Source organism: Salvelinus fontinalis, chromosome 9, assembly GCF_029448725.1.
Source record: "Salvelinus fontinalis isolate EN_2023a chromosome 9, ASM2944872v1, whole genome shotgun sequence".
Lineage (NCBI taxonomy): Eukaryota > Metazoa > Chordata > Actinopteri > Salmoniformes > Salmonidae > Salvelinus > Salvelinus fontinalis.
In genome coordinates, this window is record NC_074673.1 from 20,953,760 (window position 1) to 20,977,421 (window position 23,662).

Below are 23,662 nucleotides of genomic sequence, written 5' to 3' on the forward strand. Positions count from 1 at the left end.
GTCTCTGTCTGAGCATGGAGAGACAGGTAGAGCAGTCTCCAGTGGTACAGTTGTCTCCGATGCGTCGTGTGTGTTCCGTGTCCTCTGAGGTTTGGACCCTCCAGGCCTGCAGGAACAGACCAAGGTCTGCCACCTCCCTCACCACCGTACCGTTAGGCAGCTTCAGGTCATCCGCCGGGTTCCCGTCACAACACCCTGGGAGACACACCAGAAGGTGCTTGTCACGCCTGCTCCTCATCATTACGCACACCTGCTACTCCCCATCATTATGCACACCTGCTACTCCCCATCATTACGCACACCTGCTACTCCCCATCATTATGCACACCTGCTACTCCCCATCATTATGCACACCTGCTACTCCCCATCATTACGCACACCTGCTACTCCCCATCATTACGCACGCCTGTTTATCGCCTTTTATGCTCGCTTCGAGGCAAGCAACACGGAAGCATGCATGAGAGCACCAGCTGTTCCGGATGACTGTGTGATCACGCTCTCCGTAATCAATGTTTTTATTTTTAAGTTAAAAGGGGTTTAAGTTTGCCTGCATTAAAGTCCCTGGTCACTAGGAACACCGCTTCTGGACGAACGTTTTCTTGTTTGCTTATGGCCTTATACAGTTTGTTGAGTGTGGTCTAAGTGCCAGCATCGGTTTGTGGTGGTAAAAAGACGGCTACGAAAAATGTTGATGAAAACTCTCTTGGTAGATAGTGTACAGCTTATCATAAGGTACTCTACCTCAGGCGAGCAATATCTTGAGACTTCCTTAATATTAAACATCGCACACCAGCTGTTATTGACAATAGACACACACTGATCTCGCTCCGTCTGATGGTTTCACCACTATTATGGTTGTTGTGGACAAATTCTCTAAATCCTGCAGTTCTCTCTCTGGTCTCCCTACCACTCTCCAGGTTGATGAGGCACTGTTCCAGCAGATCTTCCGGGCACTATGGCCTTCCGGAGGACATCGTCTCCGACCGTGACCCCCAATTCACGTCACGGGTATTGAAGCCTTCAAGGAGAAACTGGGGGCCACGGCCAGCCTCACATCCGGGTACTGGCCTCAGTCCAGCGGGCAGCTGGAGAGTACCAATTAGGAGCTGGGGAGGTTCCTTAGGAGTCCCTTCCAGGACCGGCAGGGGGAGTGAGGCTTCGGAGAGGAGGTTTGGATTTCTGCCAACGTGAGGCTCCAGCTTGCCGTCCGTCACCAGAAGGAGCAGGTGGATCGCCACCGCAGTGAGGCTCCTGTGTTCCATCCTGGTGATCGCGTCTGGCTCTCCACCAGGAACCTCCTGCACCGCCTGCCCTGCCGGAAGGTGAGCCCCTAGTTTGTGTGGCCCTTCAAGGTCTTCCAGTGGGTCAATGAGGTAACTTATCGCTTACAACCCACCAACTACTGGATCTCACCCTCTTTTCATGTATACCTCCCCAGGCTAGTGGTCCCTGGTCCCCTGGCTGGTGCCGTCCCCCGCGACACCCCTCCCCCTCCCCTGGATATCGATGGGACTCCAGCCTATGACGTCAGGTCCTTCCTCGACTTGGCTTCAGTACCTGGTGGACTTGGAGGGGTAGGGCTCTGCGGAGCGCTGTTGGGTCCCGGCGGCCGACATGCTGGACCCCAACATCATCCGGGATTTCCATCCCCGTCCAAACCAGCACGCTCCTCGCCCTCGGGGCCAAGGAGCCCCACCCCTCCTCACTCCCCCTCTCCTCCTCTCCCTTCTCTGCCCCCCCCCCCCCTGTGACCGAGCACACTTCACCTGCAGAATTTTCCTCAGTCTCCCCCTCTTCTTCTGTCTCCCCCTCTCCCTCACCCACCACTACCAGTGGCACCACTGGGGTCACAGCCCCAACCTTGACCCCTGCAGAGGTCTACTACTCTCTACTAACCACCGGCCCTGGCTATCTCATTACGCACACCTGGACCTCATTATCACCTTTATTTCTCTCCCTTGATTTAGCAATCTGTAGCCTAAGTCATCAGGCAGCATTGTTTCCATTCACGTTCTGTACGGATCTCAAGTTTTGTTTCTCTGCATTCTTTATTATTAAACTCACCTTCTGCACCTGCTTCCTGACTCCCGGCGTATTAGTGACAGTGCTCAACTAAAGTGAGACAACGTCAAAACCCAAAATTTGTTAGAGCATTGACAAGAAATAGGCCCTATGTCACGTTCCTGACCGGTTTTCTGTTATTTTGTATGTGTTTGACGGTCAGGGCGTGAGTTTGGGTGGGTAGTCTATGTTATGTGTTTCTATGTTTGTTAAAGGGTGACCTGATATGGTTCTCAATTAGAGGCAGGTGGTTTTCATTTCCTCTGATTGAGAGCCATATTAAGGTAGTTTTTTCACATTGATTGTTGTGGGTGGTTGTCTCCTGTGTCTGTGTTTGTCGCTCCATACGGGACTGTTTCAGTTTGTTTGTCAGTTCGTTCTTTTGTGTAGTCATTTTTCCTGTTCGTGAGTTCTTCGTTTTTGCAAGTTCGCATGTCCAGGTCTGTCTACTCCGTTTTGTTATTTTGTTAGTTATTCAAGTTAGTTCGTTTTTTGTCTTGTTAAATAAATTCATGATGTCCTATTCCAACGCTGCATTTTGGTCGAATCCTTGCTCCTCCTCTTCGGATGAAGAGGAGGAGGAAATCCGTTACAGAACCACCCACCGAACCAGGACCAAGCAGTGTGAGTTCGAGCAGCGGCCAAATAATCAGGACTCGTGGACTTGGGAGGAAGTATTGGAGGGAAAAGGACATTGGGCTCATATTGGGGAATATCGCCGCGCTCGTGAGGAGATGGAAGCAGCGAGAGCCCAGAAGCGGTGGTATGAGGAGGCAGCAAGGAGACGTGGCTAGAAGCCCGCGAAGAAACCCCAAAAATTTCTTGGGGGGTGGCTAAGAGGTAGTGGGCCAAGGGCAGGTAGGAGACCTGCGCCCACTTCCCAGGCTAACCGTGGAGAGCGGGAGTACGGGCAGACACCGTGTTACGCAGTAGAGCGCATGGTGTCTCCTGTACGCGTGCATAGCCTGGTTCGGTACATTCCAGCTCCACGTATCGGCCGGGCTTGATTGAGCGTTGAGCCGGATGTCATGAAGCCGGCCCAACGCATCTGGCCACCAGTGCGTCTCCTCGGGCCGGCATACATGACACCAGCCTTACACATGGTGTCCCCGGTTCGCCTACATAGCCCGGTGTGGGTTATTCCACCTCCCCGCACTGGTCGGGCAACGGGGAGCATTCAACCAGATAAGGTTGGGCAGGCTCAAGGGAGCCAGTACGCCTGCACGGTCCGGTAGAAAGTCAGGAGCCGCTAGAGCCATTCGTCAGTCAGGATCTGCCAGAGCCGCCAACCAGACAGGATCTGCCAGAGCCGCCAACCAGACAGGATCTGCCAGAGCCACCAACCAGACAGGATCTGCCAGAGCCGCCAACCAGACAGGATCTGCCAGAGCCGTCAGCCAGCCATGAGCGTCCAGAGCCGTCAGCCAGCCATGAGCGTCCAGAGCCGTCAGCCAGCCATGAGCGTCCAGAGCCGTCAGCCAGCCATGAGCGTCCAGAGCCGTCAGCCAGCCATGAGCGTCCAGAGCCGTCAGCCAGCCATGAGCGTCCAGAGCCGTCAGCTAGCCATGAGCGTCCAGAGCCGTCAGCTAGCCATGAGCGTCCAGAGCCGTCAGCCAGTCATGAGGTGCCCCTCAGCCCAGAGCTGCCATTTATCCAGAACTGCCCCTCAGTCCAGAGCTGTCTCTCTGTCCGGAGCTGCCCTTCAGTCCGGAGTTGCCCCTCTATCCTGAGCTACCTCTCTATCCTGACCTACCTCTCTGTCCTGAGCTATCTCTCTGTCCTGAGCTACCTTATCCCGGTGCTGCCCCTTGTCCCGGTGCTGCCCCTTATCTTAAGGTTACCATTTAAATTAAGTGGGTGTAATATGAGGGTGGTCATTCTAAGGGGGAGACGTAAGCTGGGATTGACTATGGTGGGGTGGGGACCTCGCCCAGAGCCTGAGCCACCACCGTGGTCAGACGCCCACCCAGACCCTCCCCTAGACTTTTGGTGGTGCGTTCGGAGTGCGCACTTTGAGGGGGGGGTTATGTCACGTTCCTGACCGGTTTTCTGTTATTTTGTATGTGTTTGACGGTCAAGGCGTGAGTTTGGGTGGGTAGTCTATGTTATGTGTTTCTATGTTTGTTAAAGGGTGACCTGATATGGTTCTCAATTAGAGGCAGGTGGTTTTCATTTCCTCTGATTGAGAGCCATATTAAGGTAGGTGTTTTCACATTGATTGTTGTGGGTGGTTGTCTCCTGTGTCTGTGTTTGTCATTTCTCCAGATTCATTAAATCATGCTAGTGGACTTCATATACCTGATCTGACAGTGAAGGATGAACGTGTCAGAGTAAATGCCAAATCTAGCTAATTTCATGGATGTCTTACCACAGAGGCCTCTAGTAGGAGCAGATGTATTGGAGGGGGCGGTGTATTGCAGCACCATGATGCCAGTGCTGTGGTACCACTGTATATTGACTCCTCCAGGAGTGGTGATCAGGTACATACTGCCTGTGTCCTCTACTGACAAGGCCTTGCGGGAGAATGGCAGCCGTGCTTTGATGTGGTTCACTGACACCTGGACACACGCACGCACGCACGCACGCACGCACGCACGCACGCACGCACACACACACACACACACACACACACACACACACACACACACACACACACAGAGAGAGATAGCATGAGCAGTGTTGTACAGTGTGGTAAAAGTTCAGTATGTGACCAGTTATCAGTCGGATGCAGTCAGTGATGGTCACCTTGCGGTCTAGGCGGTTGATGATAATCCTGTAGGACGGAGTGGTGATGTTCAACTTCTTAAAACACAAACCTGACGTCCCACCACTAGGGCTCTGAGAGAGGGAGAGGCCCTGGTCAGAATGAACACTATCATCATCACAGTACATCATGATTAGTTGTTAAAGGGAAACTTACCGGTCGTCTGATGGAGTTGACGCTCTAAATAGGAATCAAGACAAAGCCAACAGATCATTCAGGAACTTATAACAGTCCCATAACAGTTTATAACACATCTATAATAACGTAAAGTACTATAACACTACAACAACTACAGCAGCATATAACACCTTCTAACAGTCTGTGTACCTGGCTGGTAGGGCATTTATCCACTGTTCCTATGATGTTCTCTCTGGGCAGGTAGACCAGGATGTAGGAGCCATTATCATACAGCGCCACGTTGTTACCGTCAAACGTTATCACACGCAGGTCTGACATCACCGAGCAGCGACCTAACACACACACACACACAAACACGGAAACACACACAACGCGGATAGGCAAATACACACAAACACGGTATGTAAAGTGTGTTTATGTATGCACAGTAGTGTGTGTTCTTACAGGGGCACTGCCAGAGCGGGCAGCAGGGGTCGGTGTTGGTGAGGACAGCCATGCCCAGCAGAGAGCAGCGAGGAGGAGTGGTGTTGTACCGACAGTGGAGGGAGGAGTTATGGAGGAGCAGCTCCCCATTAAAACAGATCAGCTCTGTACACTCATCTACACGGTAGGAGTACGGGGGCTGGAGAGAACAGAGAGGAAGAGAGAGAGATCAAGAAATTCAGCTACTGGCAGAGGGAGTTCTCCAAGGCTGCATGCTCGGCCCTCTTATCTTCTCCATACGCACTGGCTCTCACTGATTGGCTCTTACTGTGCACGGGGCGGTGGGCAGGAGAAAGGGGGGCAGCACTGTTGGCATGCTGACTGCCTCAGATGTAGGAAAGAAGTCTGTGCTGGTGGATGTTTCCGTGGTTATGAACTCCGTCGTCTCTGGGGGTAATGTCGACATGGTAACAGAGGAGGTGTCATATACAACTGGAAATACAGAGATGGTCTCTGTGGGCGTAGCAACAGGACGATGTGTTTGTGTGGTGGTTGGGGTGTGGGTGGAGGGGGAGAGAGGGGGAGGAGGTAGAGAGGAGGTGGGGAAGGAGGTAGTGGCTGGGGGAGAGATAGAAGACTGGGTGGAAGGCTGGGGAGGGGTAGCAGAAGGGGGAGGAGGTGGAGTGGTGGAGTCGGTCACTGCCAGGCTGGGGGGAATAGGGGAGGCTACTGTAGTGACCTCTGAATGGGTCAAGGTCAAGGTCGTGACCCCAGTGGTGCTACTAGTAGTGGTGGGTGAGGAAGAGGGGGAGACAGAGGAAGAGAGGGAGACAGAGGGAAAGACTGCAGGTGAAGTGGTGTGCTCGGTCACAGTGGGTGAGGGCAGGGAAGGGAGAGGAGGAGAGGGGGAGCGAGCAGGGGTGGGTGTGTGGGTGAAACGCTCAGTCAATGGGGCTGTACTGGGAGTAGTGGGGGCTCTGGTGGCAGTAACAGTTGTAGAGGCAGCACTGGTTGTAGTTCTGGTACTAGTAGTAACAATAGTAGTCGTAGCTGGGTCTGTAGTGGTAGTAGTAATAGTAATAGTGGTAGTAGTGGGGGCTGTAGTGGTAGTAGTAGGGCCTGTAGTGGTAGTAGTGGGGGCTGTAGTGGTAGTAGTGGGGGCTGTAGTGGTAGTAGTGGGGGCTGTAGTGGTAGTAGTGGGGGCTGTAGTGGTATTAGTGGGGGCTGTAGTGGTAGTAGTGGGGGCTGTAGTGGTATTAGTGGGGGCTGTAGTGATAGTAGTAGGGCCTGTAATGGTAGTAGTGGGGGCTGTAGTGGTAGTAGTGGGGGCTGTAGTGGTAGTAGTGGGGTCTGTAATGGTAGTAGTAGGGGCTGTAGTAGTAGTAGTGGGGGCTGTAGTGGTAGTAGTGGGGGCTGTAGTGGTAGTAGTGGAGGCTGTAGTGGTAGTAGTGGGGGCTGTAGTGGTAGTAGTGGGGGCTGTAGTGGTAGTAGTGGGAGCTGTAGTGATAGTAGTAGTAGCTGTAGTGGTAGTAGTGGGGACTGTAGTGGTAGTAGTGGGGGCTGTAGTGATAGTAGTAGTAGCTGTAGTGGTAGTAGTGGTGGCTGTAGTGGTAGTAGTGGGGGCTGTAGTGATAGTAGTAGTAGCTGTAGTGGTAGTAGTTGGGGCTGTAGTGGTAGTAGTGGGGGCTGTAGTGGTAGTAGTGAGGGCTGTAGTGGTAGTAGTGGGGGCTGTAATGGTAGTAGTTGGGGTGGTGGTTGTTTGGTTTACGAAGGCATAGGGTGTAGGAGTGGGAGGAAGGGACACACCTGAGGACAGACACACAGACATAAATTACTTTAACACCGATTTACCTGTACTTTAACAGATCCTCGTGTGACACACACTCTACTCACAGTCCTCTGTGTAGACACATCTCCTGGTGACCTCATCAAGAACCATGTTTTTGGGGCAGCGAGGGAAACAGCCCTCCACCCTGCCAGACACACATAGACAAACGTTCATAATCTGTATTAAACATTCTCTTACAGTGTAAAAAGGTGTTGTAAGCGCGTTTCTAAGTGTGCATTTGTAAGCGTTTGCAAGGTGTGTCTTACGGGGGCAGGAAGTGGCAGCGTGTGGCCTCGAGGTCGCTGCATGTACGAACACAAGGACTGGCACATGCATGGTAGCGCCACTCACACATCATACGGAACGGGATCACAAAACTGCTCTCTGGAATACACACACACACACACACACACACACACACACACACACACACACACACACACACACACACACACACACACACACACACACACACACACACACACACACACACACACACACACACACACATACTGTCAACATACACACAATAAACCCAGAAAAATAAACTGTGTGTGTGTTCGTACCGCTATCTTCTGTTTACCATAGAGAGCGTTTGAATCTATCTGTTCTCTTCTACCTTTCCTGGCTGGAAAAGTACCAGGATGTTGTCTCTGGTTTTGAAACTGAATTTAGAGAACTGAATTTGAAAACTGATTCTGAATGCCACTAAGAAGTTGAATATACACTATATAGACAAAAGTATGTGGACACCTCTTAAAATTAGTGGATTCAGCTGTTTCAGCCAAACCCGTTGCTGACAGATGTATAAAATCTAGCACATAGCCATGCAATCTCCATTTACAAACATTGGCAGTAGAATGGTCTTACTGAAGAGCTCAGTGACTTTCAACGTAGCACTGTCATAGGATGCCACCTTTCCAACAAGTTAGTTAGTCACATTTTTTGCCCTGCTAGAGCTGCCCCAGTCAACTGTAAGTGCTGTTATTGTGAAGTGGAAACGTCTATGAACAACAAGTGGTAGGCCACCCAAGCTCACAAAACGGGACCGCTGAGTGCTGAAGTGCGTAGCGCATAAAAATAGTCTGTGCAACACTCACTACCGAGTTCCAAACTGCTTCTGAGTGCAACGTCAGCACAAGAACTGCTCACCGGAAGCTTCATGAAATGGGTTTCCATGGCCGAGCAGCCGCACACAAGATCACCATGCACAATGCAAAGCGTCAGCTGGAGTGGTGTAAAGCTCACCTCCATTGGACTCAGGAGCAGTACAAACACATTCTCGTATGAATCACACTTCATCATCTGGCAGTCTGACGGGCGAATCTGGGTTTGGCGGATTTGGTGGAAGAGGAATAATGGTCTGGGGCTGTTTTTCATGGTTCGGGCTAGGCCCCTTAGTTCCAGTGAAGGGACATCTTAATGCTACAGCTTACAATGATATTCTAGACGATTCTGTGCTTCCAACTTTGTAGCAACATTTTGGGGGAGGCCCTTTCCTGTTTCAGCACAACAATGCCCCTGTGCACAAAGCAAGGTCCATACAGAAATGGTTTATCTAGATCAGTGTGGAAGAACTTGACTGGCCTGCACAGAGCCCTGACCTCAACCACATCGAACATCTTTGGGATGAATTGGAACACCGACTGGGAGCCAGGCCTAATCGTCCAACATCAGTGTCCGACCTCACCAATGTGGCTGAATGGAAGCAAGGCCCCGTAGCAATGTTCTAACATCTAGTAGAAAGCCTTCCCAGAAGAGTGAAGGCTGTTATAGCAGCAAAAGGGGGACCAACTCCATATTAATGCCCATAATTTTTGGAATGCGATGTTCGACGAGCAGCTGTCCACATACTTTTGGTCATGTAGTGTATGAAACTTTAGTAAACTTGAAATGAACTCCCGAGTGGCGCAGTGGTCTAAGGCACTGTATCGCAGTGCTAGCTGTGCCACTAGAGATCCTGGTTCGAGTCCAGGCTCTGTGGCAGCCGGCTGGGACCGGGAGACCCATGGGGCGGCACACAATTGGCCCAGCGTTGTCCGGGTTAGGGGAGGGTTTGGCCGGCAGGGATGTTCTTGTCCCATCGCGCTCTAGCGACTCCTGTGGTGGGACGGGCGCAATGCACGCAGACACGGTCGCCAGGTGTACGGTGTTTCCTCCGACACATTGGTGTTCGGGTTAAGTGGGCAAAGTGGGCTTCCGGGTTAAGTGGGCATTGTGTCAAGAAGCAGTTCGGCTTGGCTGGATTGTGTTTCGGAGGACGCAAGGCTCTCGACCTTTGCCCCTCCCGAGTCCGTACGGGAGTTGCAGCGATGAGACAAGACTGTAACTACCAATTAGATACCACGAAAAAGGAGTAAAAGTTCAAAAAAATATATATATGAAATTATAGTTTGTAAACTTGATACACAGACAATAATTGCCATAAGAAAATGAAATATTCAATTTGAATATTTAATTAAATGTACATTTTAAAATTGAACGCAATATTCATTCAATTCTGTTTCAAATCATGAAATACTAGTTCAACTTATGGATTCAATGATTCAATTTGTGCATTATAAATTCAAAAATATTACATTCAAATTCAATACCCTAAAACATATTCAAATTATGGAATTCAAATACAATTTCTGTTGACACTGACATCGCGCCATATGTGTGTGTATTATGACTTTGTATTTCTGTCTAACCCTCCAGGGTAAAGGAGCTGCTGGTCTTGAAGTTGTCTGAGTTGTCGTATCTCTGAGCGCGTGCAGACGTGCGTGTCAGAGTCAGGAACACTCCCGGCTGACCAATCAGCTCTAAGGAGGTGTGGCCAGGCAGGAACAGCCCCTGGTGCTGTAGGAAGGAAGCCCTGCGGCCAAACTTCTCCCCTCTTGTCCACTGCTCCAACCGCAGCCCAGCGCGGTCCGAAACAACCAGGAAGTAGTTAGGACGCTCCGCTGACTCCAGAGAGATCACCGGGATACCTGTAATACAGAGTTTAACATATGGGTGAAGCTCACAAGAGATGTGTGTGTGTGTGTGTGTGTGTGTGTGTGTGTGTGTGTGTGTGTGTGTGTGTGTGTGTGTGTGTGTGTGTGTGTGTGTGTGTGTGTGTGTGTGTGTGAGAGACTCACGTGATGTGCGGTCCTTCTGTAGTCCTGCTGTGATCATGAAGTTAAAGAGTAGTCCAGGGGGAGGCAGCCCACCTACGAACTCCCTAACTAGAGGAAACACTGACCCACTGGTTCTGTTCACACCGAAGACTGTAGCATTAAACACAGCACTGACCACTGAGAATGGACCTTCACCTAACTCTACAGAGAGACAGAGTGAATATATTAGGATATTTAGTGCGTATACCTGTGTGTTTGTATTTTTGTGTGAGCTGAAAAGTGTTCCTTTGTGATACATTTTTGGTTAGGTTCAAACATACCTTGGTTGTAGTATTCACAGTCATAGGCTGGAAGAGAAGAACGGAACAAACATTTCCAGACATACAAATCCACATAGGCACAGTATGTGAGGATACTTAAGTAGCCAAGTAACCCTTAATGTTTAGATCAGGCTGGGAGAGAGATCATGGTATTGTGTAAGAGTGTATGTGTGAATATCTGGGGGGGTCATTTGATGACAGATAGAAAGAATGGTGGATGAGATATGGAGCAGTGGCGGGACTTTATAGTTCTGGGTAATGGTGTGTGTGTGTGTATGTGTGTATATAGGAGCATTGAGTGATCCAGCACCTATGCTGACAGAGAAAGCAGGAGGAATTGGGTCTGAGGAAAAGACTCACATTGTGTGTGTGTGTGTGTGTACTCACGACAGACAGAGGGGTTTCTCCATACCACAGTAACACCGTGTTGACAGCAGGTGTGTGCATAGGCAGCGATGGACGTACACAGACACTCACAGTCTCCGCCCCGATTACAGTTACAAGTGTCTGTCAAGCAGTTCATATAGAACCATGAGACATCCACCTACACACACACACACACACACACACACACACACACACACACACACACACACACACACACACACACACACACACACACACACACACAGGTTACAGGTGTACATCAGAACCAGGTCATGTCTACCTGGGGGGGGGGGGGGGGGTTAGTGAGGGTTTAGTGGGGGAAGACAGGGGGTCTGCGTTAGATGTGGGTTAGGGGTGTGTGTGTGAATAATGTAGATAGGAATGAGTGACGTGTGTGTGTGTGTGTGTGTGTGTGTGTGTGTGTGTGTGTGTGTGTGTGTGTGTGTGTGTGTGTGTGTGTGTTCTAGGGGGTGAATAGTTATCATTAATTCAGAGTGGGTCTGAGTGATGGTACATCAGAACAATGAGATGTGGGTTGAACTCTGGAACACAGGGATCAGATTAGACATTAGAGACAACTGAGCTTTATAATACAATGTGTATGGAGGGGTGTGTGTATGTGTGTCTGTGCTTTCTTTGTCACAATAATAAACAGTCAGTATCTGGATACTATGTGTGAAATTCTTGATAATGTATGCGATATCAACAGAGAAGTATATTTTCTGGGTGATTTAAATATTGACTGGCCATCATTAAGCTGCCCACTCAGGAAAAAAGTTCAAACTGTAACCAGTGCTTGCAACCTGGATCAGGTTGTCAGTCAACCTACCAGGGTATTTACAAACAGCACAGGAATTAAATCATAAACATGTATTGATCACATTTTTACTAACGCTGCAGATATTTGCTTTAAAGCAGTATCCAAATCCATAGGATGTAGTGATCACAATATAATAGCCCTATCTAGGAAAACCAAAGTTCCAAAGGCTGGGCCTTAAATAGTGTATAAGAGGTCAGACAATAAGTTTTGTAGTGATTCATATGTTTATGATGTAAAGAAATAATAATAATTGCTTGCAAAAATGTAATTTTGGTAATGGCGAGACTGGTGAGAGGTAAAATCCTTTGCATAAATTGCCTACATTAGTACAATATTTAATAGCTAATTATGGAAATTAAGAAACAGGATTTAAAAAAAAAATATATATATATATATATATATATTGATTGCTATATATAATCCAAACGGAGGTGAGGGCGATGGAAATGCATTTGGAGGTTGGTCTACTTCTGTTCTGTAAGTGGCACTGTGTGCTCTTTTCCAAGGATGGATCCCAGTCGGTCCAGGGCTATGGGATACAGGGGGTAGAGGGTGGTCTGCCGGGCATTGGGATGACAACCAGACTCGGGATGAGGAGGGCTTTTAGTGGGTGGAATAGTAGGGACCAATTGGAGGTTTACTTAGTAGCACTGCAAATATCATGGTACAGCTATATAGACACGCAATCATCATGTTACTTTTTAATGGTGCGTTTACAAACATATATTTTGATAAATAGAATTGAAAGTTGTGTCTCATTATGGTAAGTGGTGAAATAAGTATAGCCAGTTACAACTGTAATGGCTTAGCAGATAATAAGAAAAGACGATCAGTATTTACCTGCCTAAAAGAGAAGGAATATAATATCTATTGTTTACAGGAAACTCATTCAACAATTTTAGATGAAGTTTTGTGGAAAAAGGACTGGGGGGCGAAATATATTTCTCCCATGGGCAAAGAAATTCAAAAGGGGTGATGGTTTTAATTAACAATAATTTTGATCCAAATGTGCAAATTGTCCAAACAGAATATCAAGGTAGATGGAATATTTTAAATATGTTATTGGACATTAAACAGATATGGCTTATTAACCTATACGGTCCAAAAATTGATGATCCAAGCTTCTTTGAAAATATATATAAGAATTTATCAACTCTACAAGCAACACTAGACTCAATTATTATGGTGGGAGATTTTAATACGGTCTTAAATACCTCTATGGACCAGAAAGTAAGTCACATTACAAACTATCACCCTCAGGCACTTAAGGAAATCATGAATGTCATGGATACATTGGAATTAGTGGACATATGGAGACTTAAATACCCTGAACTAGTGAGATATACATGGCGGAGGCTTAATCCAGCTAGTCGTCTTGACTACTTTCTTATGACATTCTCTCTGGCACCAAAAGTTTATAAAGTGTTGATAGGGGACAGAATGCGGTCGGATCATCACATGATTGGCATATACAGTTGAAGTCAGAAGTTTACATACACTTAGGTTGGAGTCATTACAACTTGTTTTTCAACCACTCCACAAATTTCTTGTTAACAAACTATAGTTTTGGCAAGTCAGTTAGGACATCTACTTTGTGCATGACACAAGTAATTTTCCAACAATTGTTTACAGACAGATTATTTCACTTATATTTCACTGTATCACAATTCCAGTGGGTCAGAAGTTTACATACACTAAGTTGACTGTGCCTTTAAACAGCTTGGAAAATTCCAGAAAATGATGTCATGGCTTTAGAAGCTTCTGATAGGCTAATTGACATCATTTGAGTCAATCGGAGGTGTACCTGTGGATGTAGTTCAAGGCCTACCTTCAAACTCAGTGCCTCTTTGCTTGACATCATGGGAAAATCAAAAGAAATCAGCAAGACCTCAGAAAACAATTGTAGACCTCCACAAGTCTGGTTCATTCTTGGGAGCAATTTCCAAACGCCTGAAGGTACCACGTCCATCTGTACAAACAATAGTATGCAAGTATAAACACCAGGGGACCACACAGCCGTGGTACAACTCAGGAAGAAGATGCGGTCTGTCTCCTAGAGATGAACTTACTAGGGTGCAAAAAGTGCAAATCAATCCCAGAAAAACAGCAAAGGACAGGAAAGGAGCAAAGGACCACAGTAAAACGAGTCCTATATCGACATAACCTGAAAGGCCACTCAGTAAAGAAGAAGCCCCTGCTCCAAACCACCATAAAAAAAGACTGACTACATTTTGCAACTGCACATGGGGACAAAGATCGTACTTTTTGGAGAAATGTCCTCTGCTCTGATGAAACAAAAATAGAACTGTTCGGCTATAATGACCATCGTTATGTTTGGAGGAAAAAGGGGGAGTCTTGCAAGCCGAAGAACACCATCACAACTGTGAAGCACGGGGGTGGAAGCATCATGTTGTGAGGGTGCTTTGCTGCAGGAGGGACTGGTGCACTTCACAAAATAGATGGCACCATGAGGGAGGAAAAGTATGTGAATATATTGAAGCAAAATCTCAAGACATATTAACAAAGGAAATTGAAGGACTAACAGTACAGTTAGATAGCAATAAAAACTGTACCATAGAAGCACAGAATAAGTTAGAGGAAAAATGCACCAAATTATTTTTCAATCTTCAATATAGAAATGCTATCAAATTTTTTTTTGAAACTTGTTACAAATTATGGAGTCATGCATGATTCACCAAATGATATTTTGAAAGAGGAAGTAAAGTACTTTAAGAATATGTTTTCGTTTCAGTCTCCTCCATCTCCACTAACTGAAACTAATTGTATGGATTTGTATTTTTTCCTAATAATAATGTAAAATTAACATCTGTACAGAAAGACTCATGTGAAGGCCAAATTACAGAGGAGGAACTTCTTGATGCAATTAAAGCCTTTAAGGCTGGGAAAACTCCAGGGCTGGATGGCATACCAGTGGAAGTATACAAAACTTTTGTTGATATACTGATTATTAGCATGTTTTAACCACTCCTATATAAATGGTAGATTATCAGACACGCAACAAGAAGGTCTGATATCATTATTACTGAAACAGGACCCAAGTGGTATATATACAGATCCAGTCCATTTAAAAAAAATTGAGACCTCTTACACTTCAGTGTTGTGATACAAAAATCCTAGCAAAATGCTTGCCGCATAGAATTTTAAAAGTATTGTCAGATATTTTTCATCCTAATCAGACAGGTTTTTTACATGGACAATACATTGGAGATAATATAAGACAAGGACTGGAAACAATAGAATACTATGAAATACCGGGGACGCCAGGTGTCACGTTCCTGACCTGTTTTTCCTTTTTCTTGTATTTATTTAGTTGGTCAGGGCGTGAGTTGGGGTGGGTTGTCTATGTGTTATTTTCTATGTTGGGGTTTTGTGTTCGGCCTGGTATGATTCTCAATCAGAGGCAGCTGTCAATCGTTGTCCCTGATTGAGAATCATACTTAGGCAGCCGGGGTTTCACGTGTGTTTTGTGGGTGTTTGTTCTTGTGTTATTGTTCCGCCACACAGGACTGTCACGGTAGTTATTTTGTATCGCATATTGTTTTTGTTAATTATTAAATCACTATGGAAACTAGCCACTCTGCGTATTGGTCCGATCCTTCTTGCCTCTCCTCGTCCGAGGAAGACGATTACGACTGCCGTTACACCAGGCCTGGTTTTGATAGCTGATTTTGAAAAGGCTTTTGATAAAGTACGACTGGAGTTTATATATAAATGCCTAGAATATTTCAATTTTGGGGAATCTCTTATAAAATGGGTTAAATTTTTGTATAGTAAACCTAGGTGCAAAATAGTAAATAATGGCTACATCTCAGAAAGTGTTAAACTATCTAGAGGAGTAAAACAAGGTTGTCCACTATCGGCATATCTATTTATTATTGCCATTGAAATGTTAGGTATTAAAATTAGATCAAACAATAATATTAAGGGATTAGAAATCCGTGGCTTAAAAACTAAGGTGTCATTGTTCGCTGATGATTCATGTTTTCTTTTAAAACCACAATTAGAATCTCTCCACGGCCTCAGAGGATCTAGATACATTTGCTATCCTCTCTGGATTAAAATCTAATTATGATAAGTGTATTATGTATCTAATATTATGTATTGGATCACTAAAAAATTCATATTTTACATTACCGTGTAGTTTACCAATTAAATGGTCTGACGGAGATGTGGACATACTCAGTATTCAAATCCCAAAAGAAAGAAATTATCTCATTCCAATACATTTTTATAGAAAGTTAGCAAAAATAGATAAGATCTTGCTTACGTTTACCTATTTGCTTATTATTTTGCCTACACCTAGTGGCCTGCTTTTTAAATTATTTGAACAAAAAATATTCAATTTTATTTGGAATGGCAAGCCAGACAAAATTAAAAGGGCAAAATGATTAAACATTAAAGCATTAGACCACTAAAGTGACACTGATCACTAAAGGGATCAGTCATGCAAAAGTTATATTTAAATCCGAACTAGTTCTCTAGTAAATTGTTAGGAATGTCTCGTCCTATGTTCAAGAATGGCCTTTTCCCTTTATTCAGATTACAGCTGCTCACTTTCGGTTGTTGAAAACGATATAATCTCCAAATTATCATTCTATTTTAAACAAGCCTTAGAAAGTTGGTTGCAATTTCAGTTTAATCCAACTGAAAAGACAGAACAAATAATACAACAAATATTGTGGTTAAAGTCAAATATACTAATTTATTTAAAAAAACATATTTTTCGAAGAAATGTTTAAAAAAGGTATAATTTTAGTGAATGATATCATAAATAGAACTGGTGGAGTTATGTCACACATGTAGCTAACACAGATATATGGAAATGTCTGCTCTACCCAAAATTACAACCAACTAATTGCAGCATTACCACAAAAATGAAAGAGGCAAGTAGAAGGGGTAAAAGGTAAGGAACTTGTATGTCGGCCCTGCATTAAAGAACAAAAATGGTTAAAGAAAAGTGTGATAAATAAAAACATATACCAATTTCATTTAAGGACCAAAAAACTGACAGCTGTGCCATATAAATTGCTAAATAGTTGGGGAGAGATTTTCGATGTACCCATTCCATGGCACATGGTTTATGAATTGATACGCAAACTTCACATTTTTCAATTTAAATTACTATGCAAAATTCTTGCAACCAATAGAATGTTATACATATATACAGTGGGGCAAAAAAGTATTTAGTCAGCCACCAATTGTGCAAGTTCTCCCACTTAAAAAGATGAGAGAGGCCTGTAATTTTCATCATAGGTACACTTCAACTATGACAGACAAAATGAGAAAAAAAATACAGAAAATCACATTGTAGGATTTTTAATGAATTTATTTGCAAATTATGGTGGAAAACAAGTATTTGGTCACCTACAAACAAGCAAGATTTCTGTCTCTCACAGACCTGTAACTTCTTCTTTAAGAGGCTCCTCTGTCCTCCACTCGTTACCTGTATTAATGGCACCTGTTTGAACTTGTTATCAGTATAAAAGACACCTGTCCACAACCTCAAACAGTCACACTCCAAACTACACTATGGCCAAGACCAAAGAGCTGACAAAGGACACCAGAAACAAAATTGTAGACCTGCACCAGGCTGGGAAGACTGAATCTGCAATAGGTAAGCAGCTTGGTTTGAAGAAATCAACTGTGGGAGCAATTATTAGGAAATGGAAGACATACAAGACCACTGATAATCTCCCTCGATCTGGGGCTCCACACAAGATCTCACCCCGTGGGGTCAAAATGATCACAAGAACGGTGAGCAAAAATCCCAGAACCACACGGGGGGACCTAGTGAATGACCTGCAGAGAGCTGGGACCAAAGTAACAAAGCCTACCATCAGTAACACACTACGCCGCCAGGGACTCAAATCCTGCAGTGCCAGACGTGTCCCCCTGCTTAAGCCAGTACATGTCCAGGCCCGTCTGAAGTTTGCTAGAGAGCATTTGGATGATCCAGAAGAAGATTGGGAGAATGTCATATGGTCAGATGAAACCAAAATATAACTTTTTGGTAAAAATTCAACTCATCGTGTTTGGAGGACAAAAGAATGCTGAGTTGCATCCAAAGAACACCATACCTACTGTGAAGCATGGGGGTGGAAACATCATGCTTTGGGGCTGTTTTTCTGCAAAGGGACCAGGACGACTGATCCGTGTAAAGGAAAGAATGAATGGGGCCATGTATCGTGAGATTTTGAGTGAAAACCTCCTTCCATCAGCAAGGGCATTGAAGATGAAACGTAGCTGGGTCTTTCAGCATGACAATGATCCCAAACACACCGCCCGGGCAACGAAGGAGTGGCTTCGTAAGAAGCGTTTCATGGTCCTGGAGTGGCCTAACTAGTCTCCAGATCTCAACCCCATAGAAAATCTTTGGAGGGAGTTGAAAGTCCGTGTTGCCCAGCAACAGCCCCAAAACATCACTGCTCTAGAGGAGATCTGCATGGAGGAATGGGCCAAAATACCAGCAACAGTGTGTGAAAACCTTGTGAAGACTTACAGAAAACGTTTGACCTCTGTCATTGCCAACAAAGGGTATATAACAAAGTATTGAGATAAACTTTTGTTATTGACCAAATACTTATTTTCCACCATAATTTGCAAAATAATTCATAAAAAATCCTACATTGTGATTTTCTGGATTTTTTTAAGTGGGAGAACTTGCACAATTGGTGGCTGACTAAATACTTTTTTGCCCCACTGTATGGGGATACAATCTTTTCCAGCTCTGCAGATTTTTCTGTGAGGAGGCAGAGTCATTAGATCATTTATTTTGGTATTGTCCATATGTAGCTCGTTTTTGGTCACAGGTCCAGGAATGGCTGAAGAATTGCAACATTTGCCTAGAACTAACGCTGCAGATAGCAATACTGGGTGATTTGAAAAGTCGTAGTCAATCAATCAATAATATAATAATTATTTTAGCAAAAAAATATATTTTTAATTTACAATCTGTAGAAGCTATGAGAATAGAAAGGTTCAGTACTTTTGTCAAGCATCACAGCACAGTTAAACAATATATGGCAAATAGAAATCCAAAATGGATGGTGTTGAGAGATAGATGGGAGGGGTTGAATGGAGCTGAGGGGTGGGACTAATAACAAGATAACCAATGTAAAACATACGGGGTCTGTAAAATGTATATAGGTTCAGAAATGTTCTGAAATAGCATTTACAAATAGAACTGGATGGACATCAGAAATGGAGGAATGAATAAAAACAAACAAAATATAACTATTGTAAAATAGATTGTGTCTGTAAAATGTGTATAAGATATATAAACTGAAGGTAGAAGCATAAGTGTTATTGTTTATTAGTTTACTCCAATTGGGGGAAGGGTGGTAGCGTTTGCGGGCAAATAATAAAGGTATATTCCCCCAAAATTATGTATGTCTATATAGGTATGTGTATGTATATATGTGTATATGTATGCATATGTGTATGTATATGTATATACTGTATATATTTACCCCAAAAAATATATAGGGGATTGGAAATTATGCAGACAATCACATTGATGGAAGAAACAATCTTTCCACAATATTAAGCTGATCCACCCCTTAAAGAAAATTAAAATTAAAATAAAATTACTGTAAAAAATCTCCTTGGATTGATGAGGGATTTAAAAATTGTATGGTTGAGAGGGATGAGGCAAAGGGTATGGCAATTAAGTCTGGCAGCCCAATTGATTGGCAATCTTACTGAAAATGTATAAATCATGTGACTAAACTAAATAAAAAGAAACTACACTATGAAACAAAAATAAATTATATATATATATTGGGGCACCTTAAATGACATTTTGGGAAAAAAAGACAACTCGGCTCCTTCATTTATTGAATCAGATGGCTCATTCATCACAAAGCCCACTGATATTGCAAACTACTTTAATGACTTTTTCATTGGCAAGATAAGCAAACTTAGGGATGACATGCCAGCAACAAACGCTGACACTACACATCCAAGTATATCGGACCAAATTATGAAAGACAAGAATTGTACTTTTGAATTCCGTAAAGTCAGTGTGGAAGAGGTGAAAAAATTGTTGTCTATCAACAATGACAAGCCACCAGGGTCTGACAATCTAGACGGAAAATTACTGAGGATAATAGCAGATGATATTGCCACTCCTATTTGACACATCTTCAATTTAAGCCTACTAGAGAGCGTGTGCCCTCAGGCCTGCAGGGAAGCTAAAGTCATTCCGCTACCCAAGAATAGTAAAGCCCCCTTTACTGGCTCAAACAGCCGACCAATCAGCCTGTAACCAACACTTAGTAAACTTCTGGAAAAAATAGTGTTTGACCAGATACAATGCTATTTTACAGTAAACAAATTGACAACAGAAATTCAGCATGCTTATAGGGAAGGACACTCAACAAGCACAGCACTTACACAAATGACTGATGATTGGCTGAGAGAAATTGATGATAAAATGATTGTGGGGGCTGTCTTGTTAGACTTCAGTGCAGCTTTTGACATTATCGATCATAGTCTACTGCTGGAAAAATGTATGTGTTATGGCTTTACACCCCCTGCTATATTGTGGATAAAGAGTTACTTGTCTAACAGAACACAGAGGGTGTTCTTTAATGGGAGCCTATCAAATATAATCCAGGTAGAATCAGGAATTCCCCAGGGTAGCTGTTTCGCCCCCTTGCTTTTTAACATTTTTACTAACGACATGCCACCTGCTTTGAGCAAAGCCAGAGTTTCTATGTATGCGGATGACTCAACACTATACATGTCAGCTACTACAGTGACTGAAATGACTGCAACATTCATCAAAGAGCTGCAGTTAGTTTCAGAGTGGGTGGCAAGGAATAATTTAGCCCTAAATATTTCTAAAAGTAAAAGCATTGTATTTTGAACAAAACACTCACTAAACCCTAAACCTCAACTAAATCTTGTAATAAATAATGTGGAAATTGAGAAAGTTGAGATGACTAAACTGCTTGGAGTAACACTAGATTGTAAACTGTCATGGTCAAAACATATTGATGCAGTAGTAGCTAAGATGGGGAGAAGTCTGTCAAAAATAAAGCGATGCTCTGGCTTCTTAACAACACTATCAACAAGGCAGGTCCTACAGGCCCTAGTTTTGTTGCCCCTTTGTCTACTGTTCAGTCGTGTGGTCAGGTGCCACAAAAAAGGACTTAAGAAAATTGCAATTGGCTTAGAACAGGGCAGCACGGCTGGCCCTTGGATGTACACAGAGAGTTAATATAAATAATTTGCATGTCAATCTCTCCTGACTGAAAGTGAAGGAGAGATTAACTTCATTACTACTTTTATTTATGAGAGGTATTGACATGTTGAATGCATCGAGCTGTCTGTCTAAACTACTGGTACACAGCACGGACACCCATGCATACCCCACAAGACATGCCACAAGAGGTCTCTTCACAGTCCTCAAGTCCAGAACAGACTATGGGAGGCACACAGTGCTACATAGAGCCATGAATTCATGGAAGTAACTCAAGTAACTCATGCCAGCAATAAAATTAGATTTAAAAAACAGATTAAAAAATACCTTATGGAACAGCGGGGACTGTGAAGCAACACAAACACTGGCACACGCACATGCGCACACACACACACACACACACACACACACACACACACACACACACACACACACACACACACACACACACACACACACACACACACACACACACACACACACACACACACACACACACACACAATAACATATGCTCTGGCAGCAGCTAATGGGGATCATTAATAAATACAAATAGAAATAACCCCACCGCCACCATGGGGCACTCTGTTCAGAACGTTGACATCAACAGACTGCTCACCCACACAACGCCATACACATGGTCTGCGTTTGTGAGGCCGGTTGGACGTACTGCCAAATTCTCTGAAACAACGTTGTAGGTGGCTTATGGTAGAGAAATGAACATTCAATTATCTGCAAACAGCTTTGGTGAACATTCCTGCAGTCAGCATGCCAATTGCACACTCCCTAAAAACTTTAGACATCTGTGGCATTGTGTTGTGTGACAAAACTGCACATTTTTGAGTGGCCTTTTATTGTCCCCAGCACAAGGTGCACCTGTGTAATGATCATGCTGTTTAATCAGCTTCTTCATTTGCCGCACCTGTCAGGTGGATGGATTATCTTGAAATGCTCACTAACAGGGATGTAAACAAATTTGTGCACAACATTTGAGAGAAATAAGCTTTTTGAGCATATGCAACATTTCTGGGATCTTTTATTTCAGCTCATGAAACATGGGGCCAACACTTTACATGCTGTGTTTATATTTTTGTTCAGTGTACATTTACACACTATGAGGTTGGAATAATACTGTGAAATTTAGAAAATTATGATAATGCCCTTTTAGTGTAAGAGCCAATAACAGCTAGTTTTCAGTTTTCGCCTCCCCACTCAGATCACTCCCAGAGAAAATACTTGCTTGAGAAATTGCTCTTGCTAACAAGCTATTTTTTGTTTCTTTTTGACCATTTTAATTGCAAACCCAGAAATGAAATGAAATTGTTACCCAGAAATAATTTTATATTGAGATAAAAACAGCTGCATTGGGCCTTTAAGAAATCCTGGGGAGAACATTGCTTAACAAGACAACCTTCGTGTTGGGTCATTCTGAAGTCAGTCAAACCTACACCACCATCTGTTGGCCACTCAGAAAATAACACAATATAACCTCAACAACCCACCACCGGGGGTCTCCCGAGTAGCGCAGCGATCTAAGGCACTGCAACACTTGAGCCGTCACTACGGCCCAGGGTTTGATCCCAGGCTGAGTCACAGCCGGCCGTGACCGGGAGGTGGCGCACAATTGGCCCAGCGTCGTCCGGGGTTAAGCGAGCAGTGTGTCAAGAAGCAGTGTGGCTTGTCAGGGTCGTGTTTCAGATGACACATGGCTCTCGACCTTCACCTCTCCTGAGTCCGTACAGGAGTTGCAGCGAAGGGACAAGACTGTAAGTACCAATTGATATTCACGAAATTGGGGAGAAAAAAGTACAAAAAGAAAAAGAAAAACAACCCACCACCTAAAGCTGCACACCTTAACCCCTTGTATGTGTCTCTGGTCTAAAGCTGCACACCTTAACCCCTTGTATGTGTCTCTGGTCTAAAGCTGCACACCTTAACCCCTTGTATGTGTCTCTGGTCTAAAGCTGCACACCTTAACCCCTTGTATGTGTCTCTGGTCTAAAGCTGCACACCTTAACCCCTTGTATGTGTCTCTGGTCTAAAGCTGCACACCTTAACCCCTTGTATGTGTCTCTGGTCTAAAGCTGCACACCTTAATCCCTTGTATGTGTCTCTGGTCTAAAGCTGCACACCTTAACCCCTTGTATGTGTCTCTGGTCTAAAGCTGCACACCTTAACCCCTTGTATGTGTCTCTGGTCTAAAGCTGCACACCTTAACCCCTTGTATGTGTCTCTGGTCTAAAGCTGCACACCTTAACCCCTTGTATGTGTCTCTGGTCTAAAGCTGCACACCTTAACCCCTTGTATGTGTCTCTGGTCTAAAGCTGCACACCTTAACCCCTTGTATGTGTCTCTGGTCTAAAGCTGCACACCTTAATCCCTTGTATGTGTCTCTGGTCTAAAGCTGCACACCTTAACCCCTTGTATGTGTCTCTGGTCTAAAGCTGCACACCTTAACCCCTTGTATGTGTCTCTGGTCTAAAGCTGCACACCTTAACCCCTTGTATGTGTCTCTGGTCTAAAGCTGCACACCTTAATCCCTTGTATGTGTCTCTGGTCTAAAGCTGCACACCTTAACCCCTTGTATGTGTCTC

The 23,662-nt window shown here is 44.5% G+C and overlaps 1 protein-coding gene across 2 annotated transcripts in view; it reads right to left on the reverse strand.

Annotated features, from left to right (window-relative positions):
- Window positions 1-23,662, reverse strand: part of LOC129862252 (otogelin-like protein) — a 57,790-nt gene that overhangs the window by 6,697 nt on the left and 27,431 nt on the right. For both annotated transcript variants that reach the window (XM_055933730.1, XM_055933729.1), the window contains exons 29-41: window positions 11,023-11,179; window positions 10,636-10,662; window positions 10,337-10,516; window positions 9,908-10,186; window positions 7,481-7,598; window positions 7,280-7,359; window positions 5,715-7,192; window positions 5,408-5,585; window positions 5,153-5,295; window positions 4,982-5,005; window positions 4,807-4,899; window positions 4,430-4,619; window positions 1-195 (exon numbers count right to left, since the gene is read on the reverse strand). The exon at window positions 1-195 is cut by the window's left edge and continues 165 nt beyond it. In XM_055933730.1, the coding sequence (XP_055789705.1) occupies window positions 1-195; window positions 4,430-4,619; window positions 4,807-4,899; window positions 4,982-5,005; window positions 5,153-5,295; window positions 5,408-5,585; window positions 5,715-7,192; window positions 7,280-7,359; window positions 7,481-7,598; window positions 9,908-10,186; window positions 10,337-10,516; window positions 10,636-10,662; window positions 11,023-11,179 (3,142 nt within the window). The remainder of the gene's footprint in view (window positions 196-4,429; window positions 4,620-4,806; window positions 4,900-4,981; window positions 5,006-5,152; window positions 5,296-5,407; window positions 5,586-5,714; window positions 7,193-7,279; window positions 7,360-7,480; window positions 7,599-9,907; window positions 10,187-10,336; window positions 10,517-10,635; window positions 10,663-11,022; window positions 11,180-23,662) is intronic.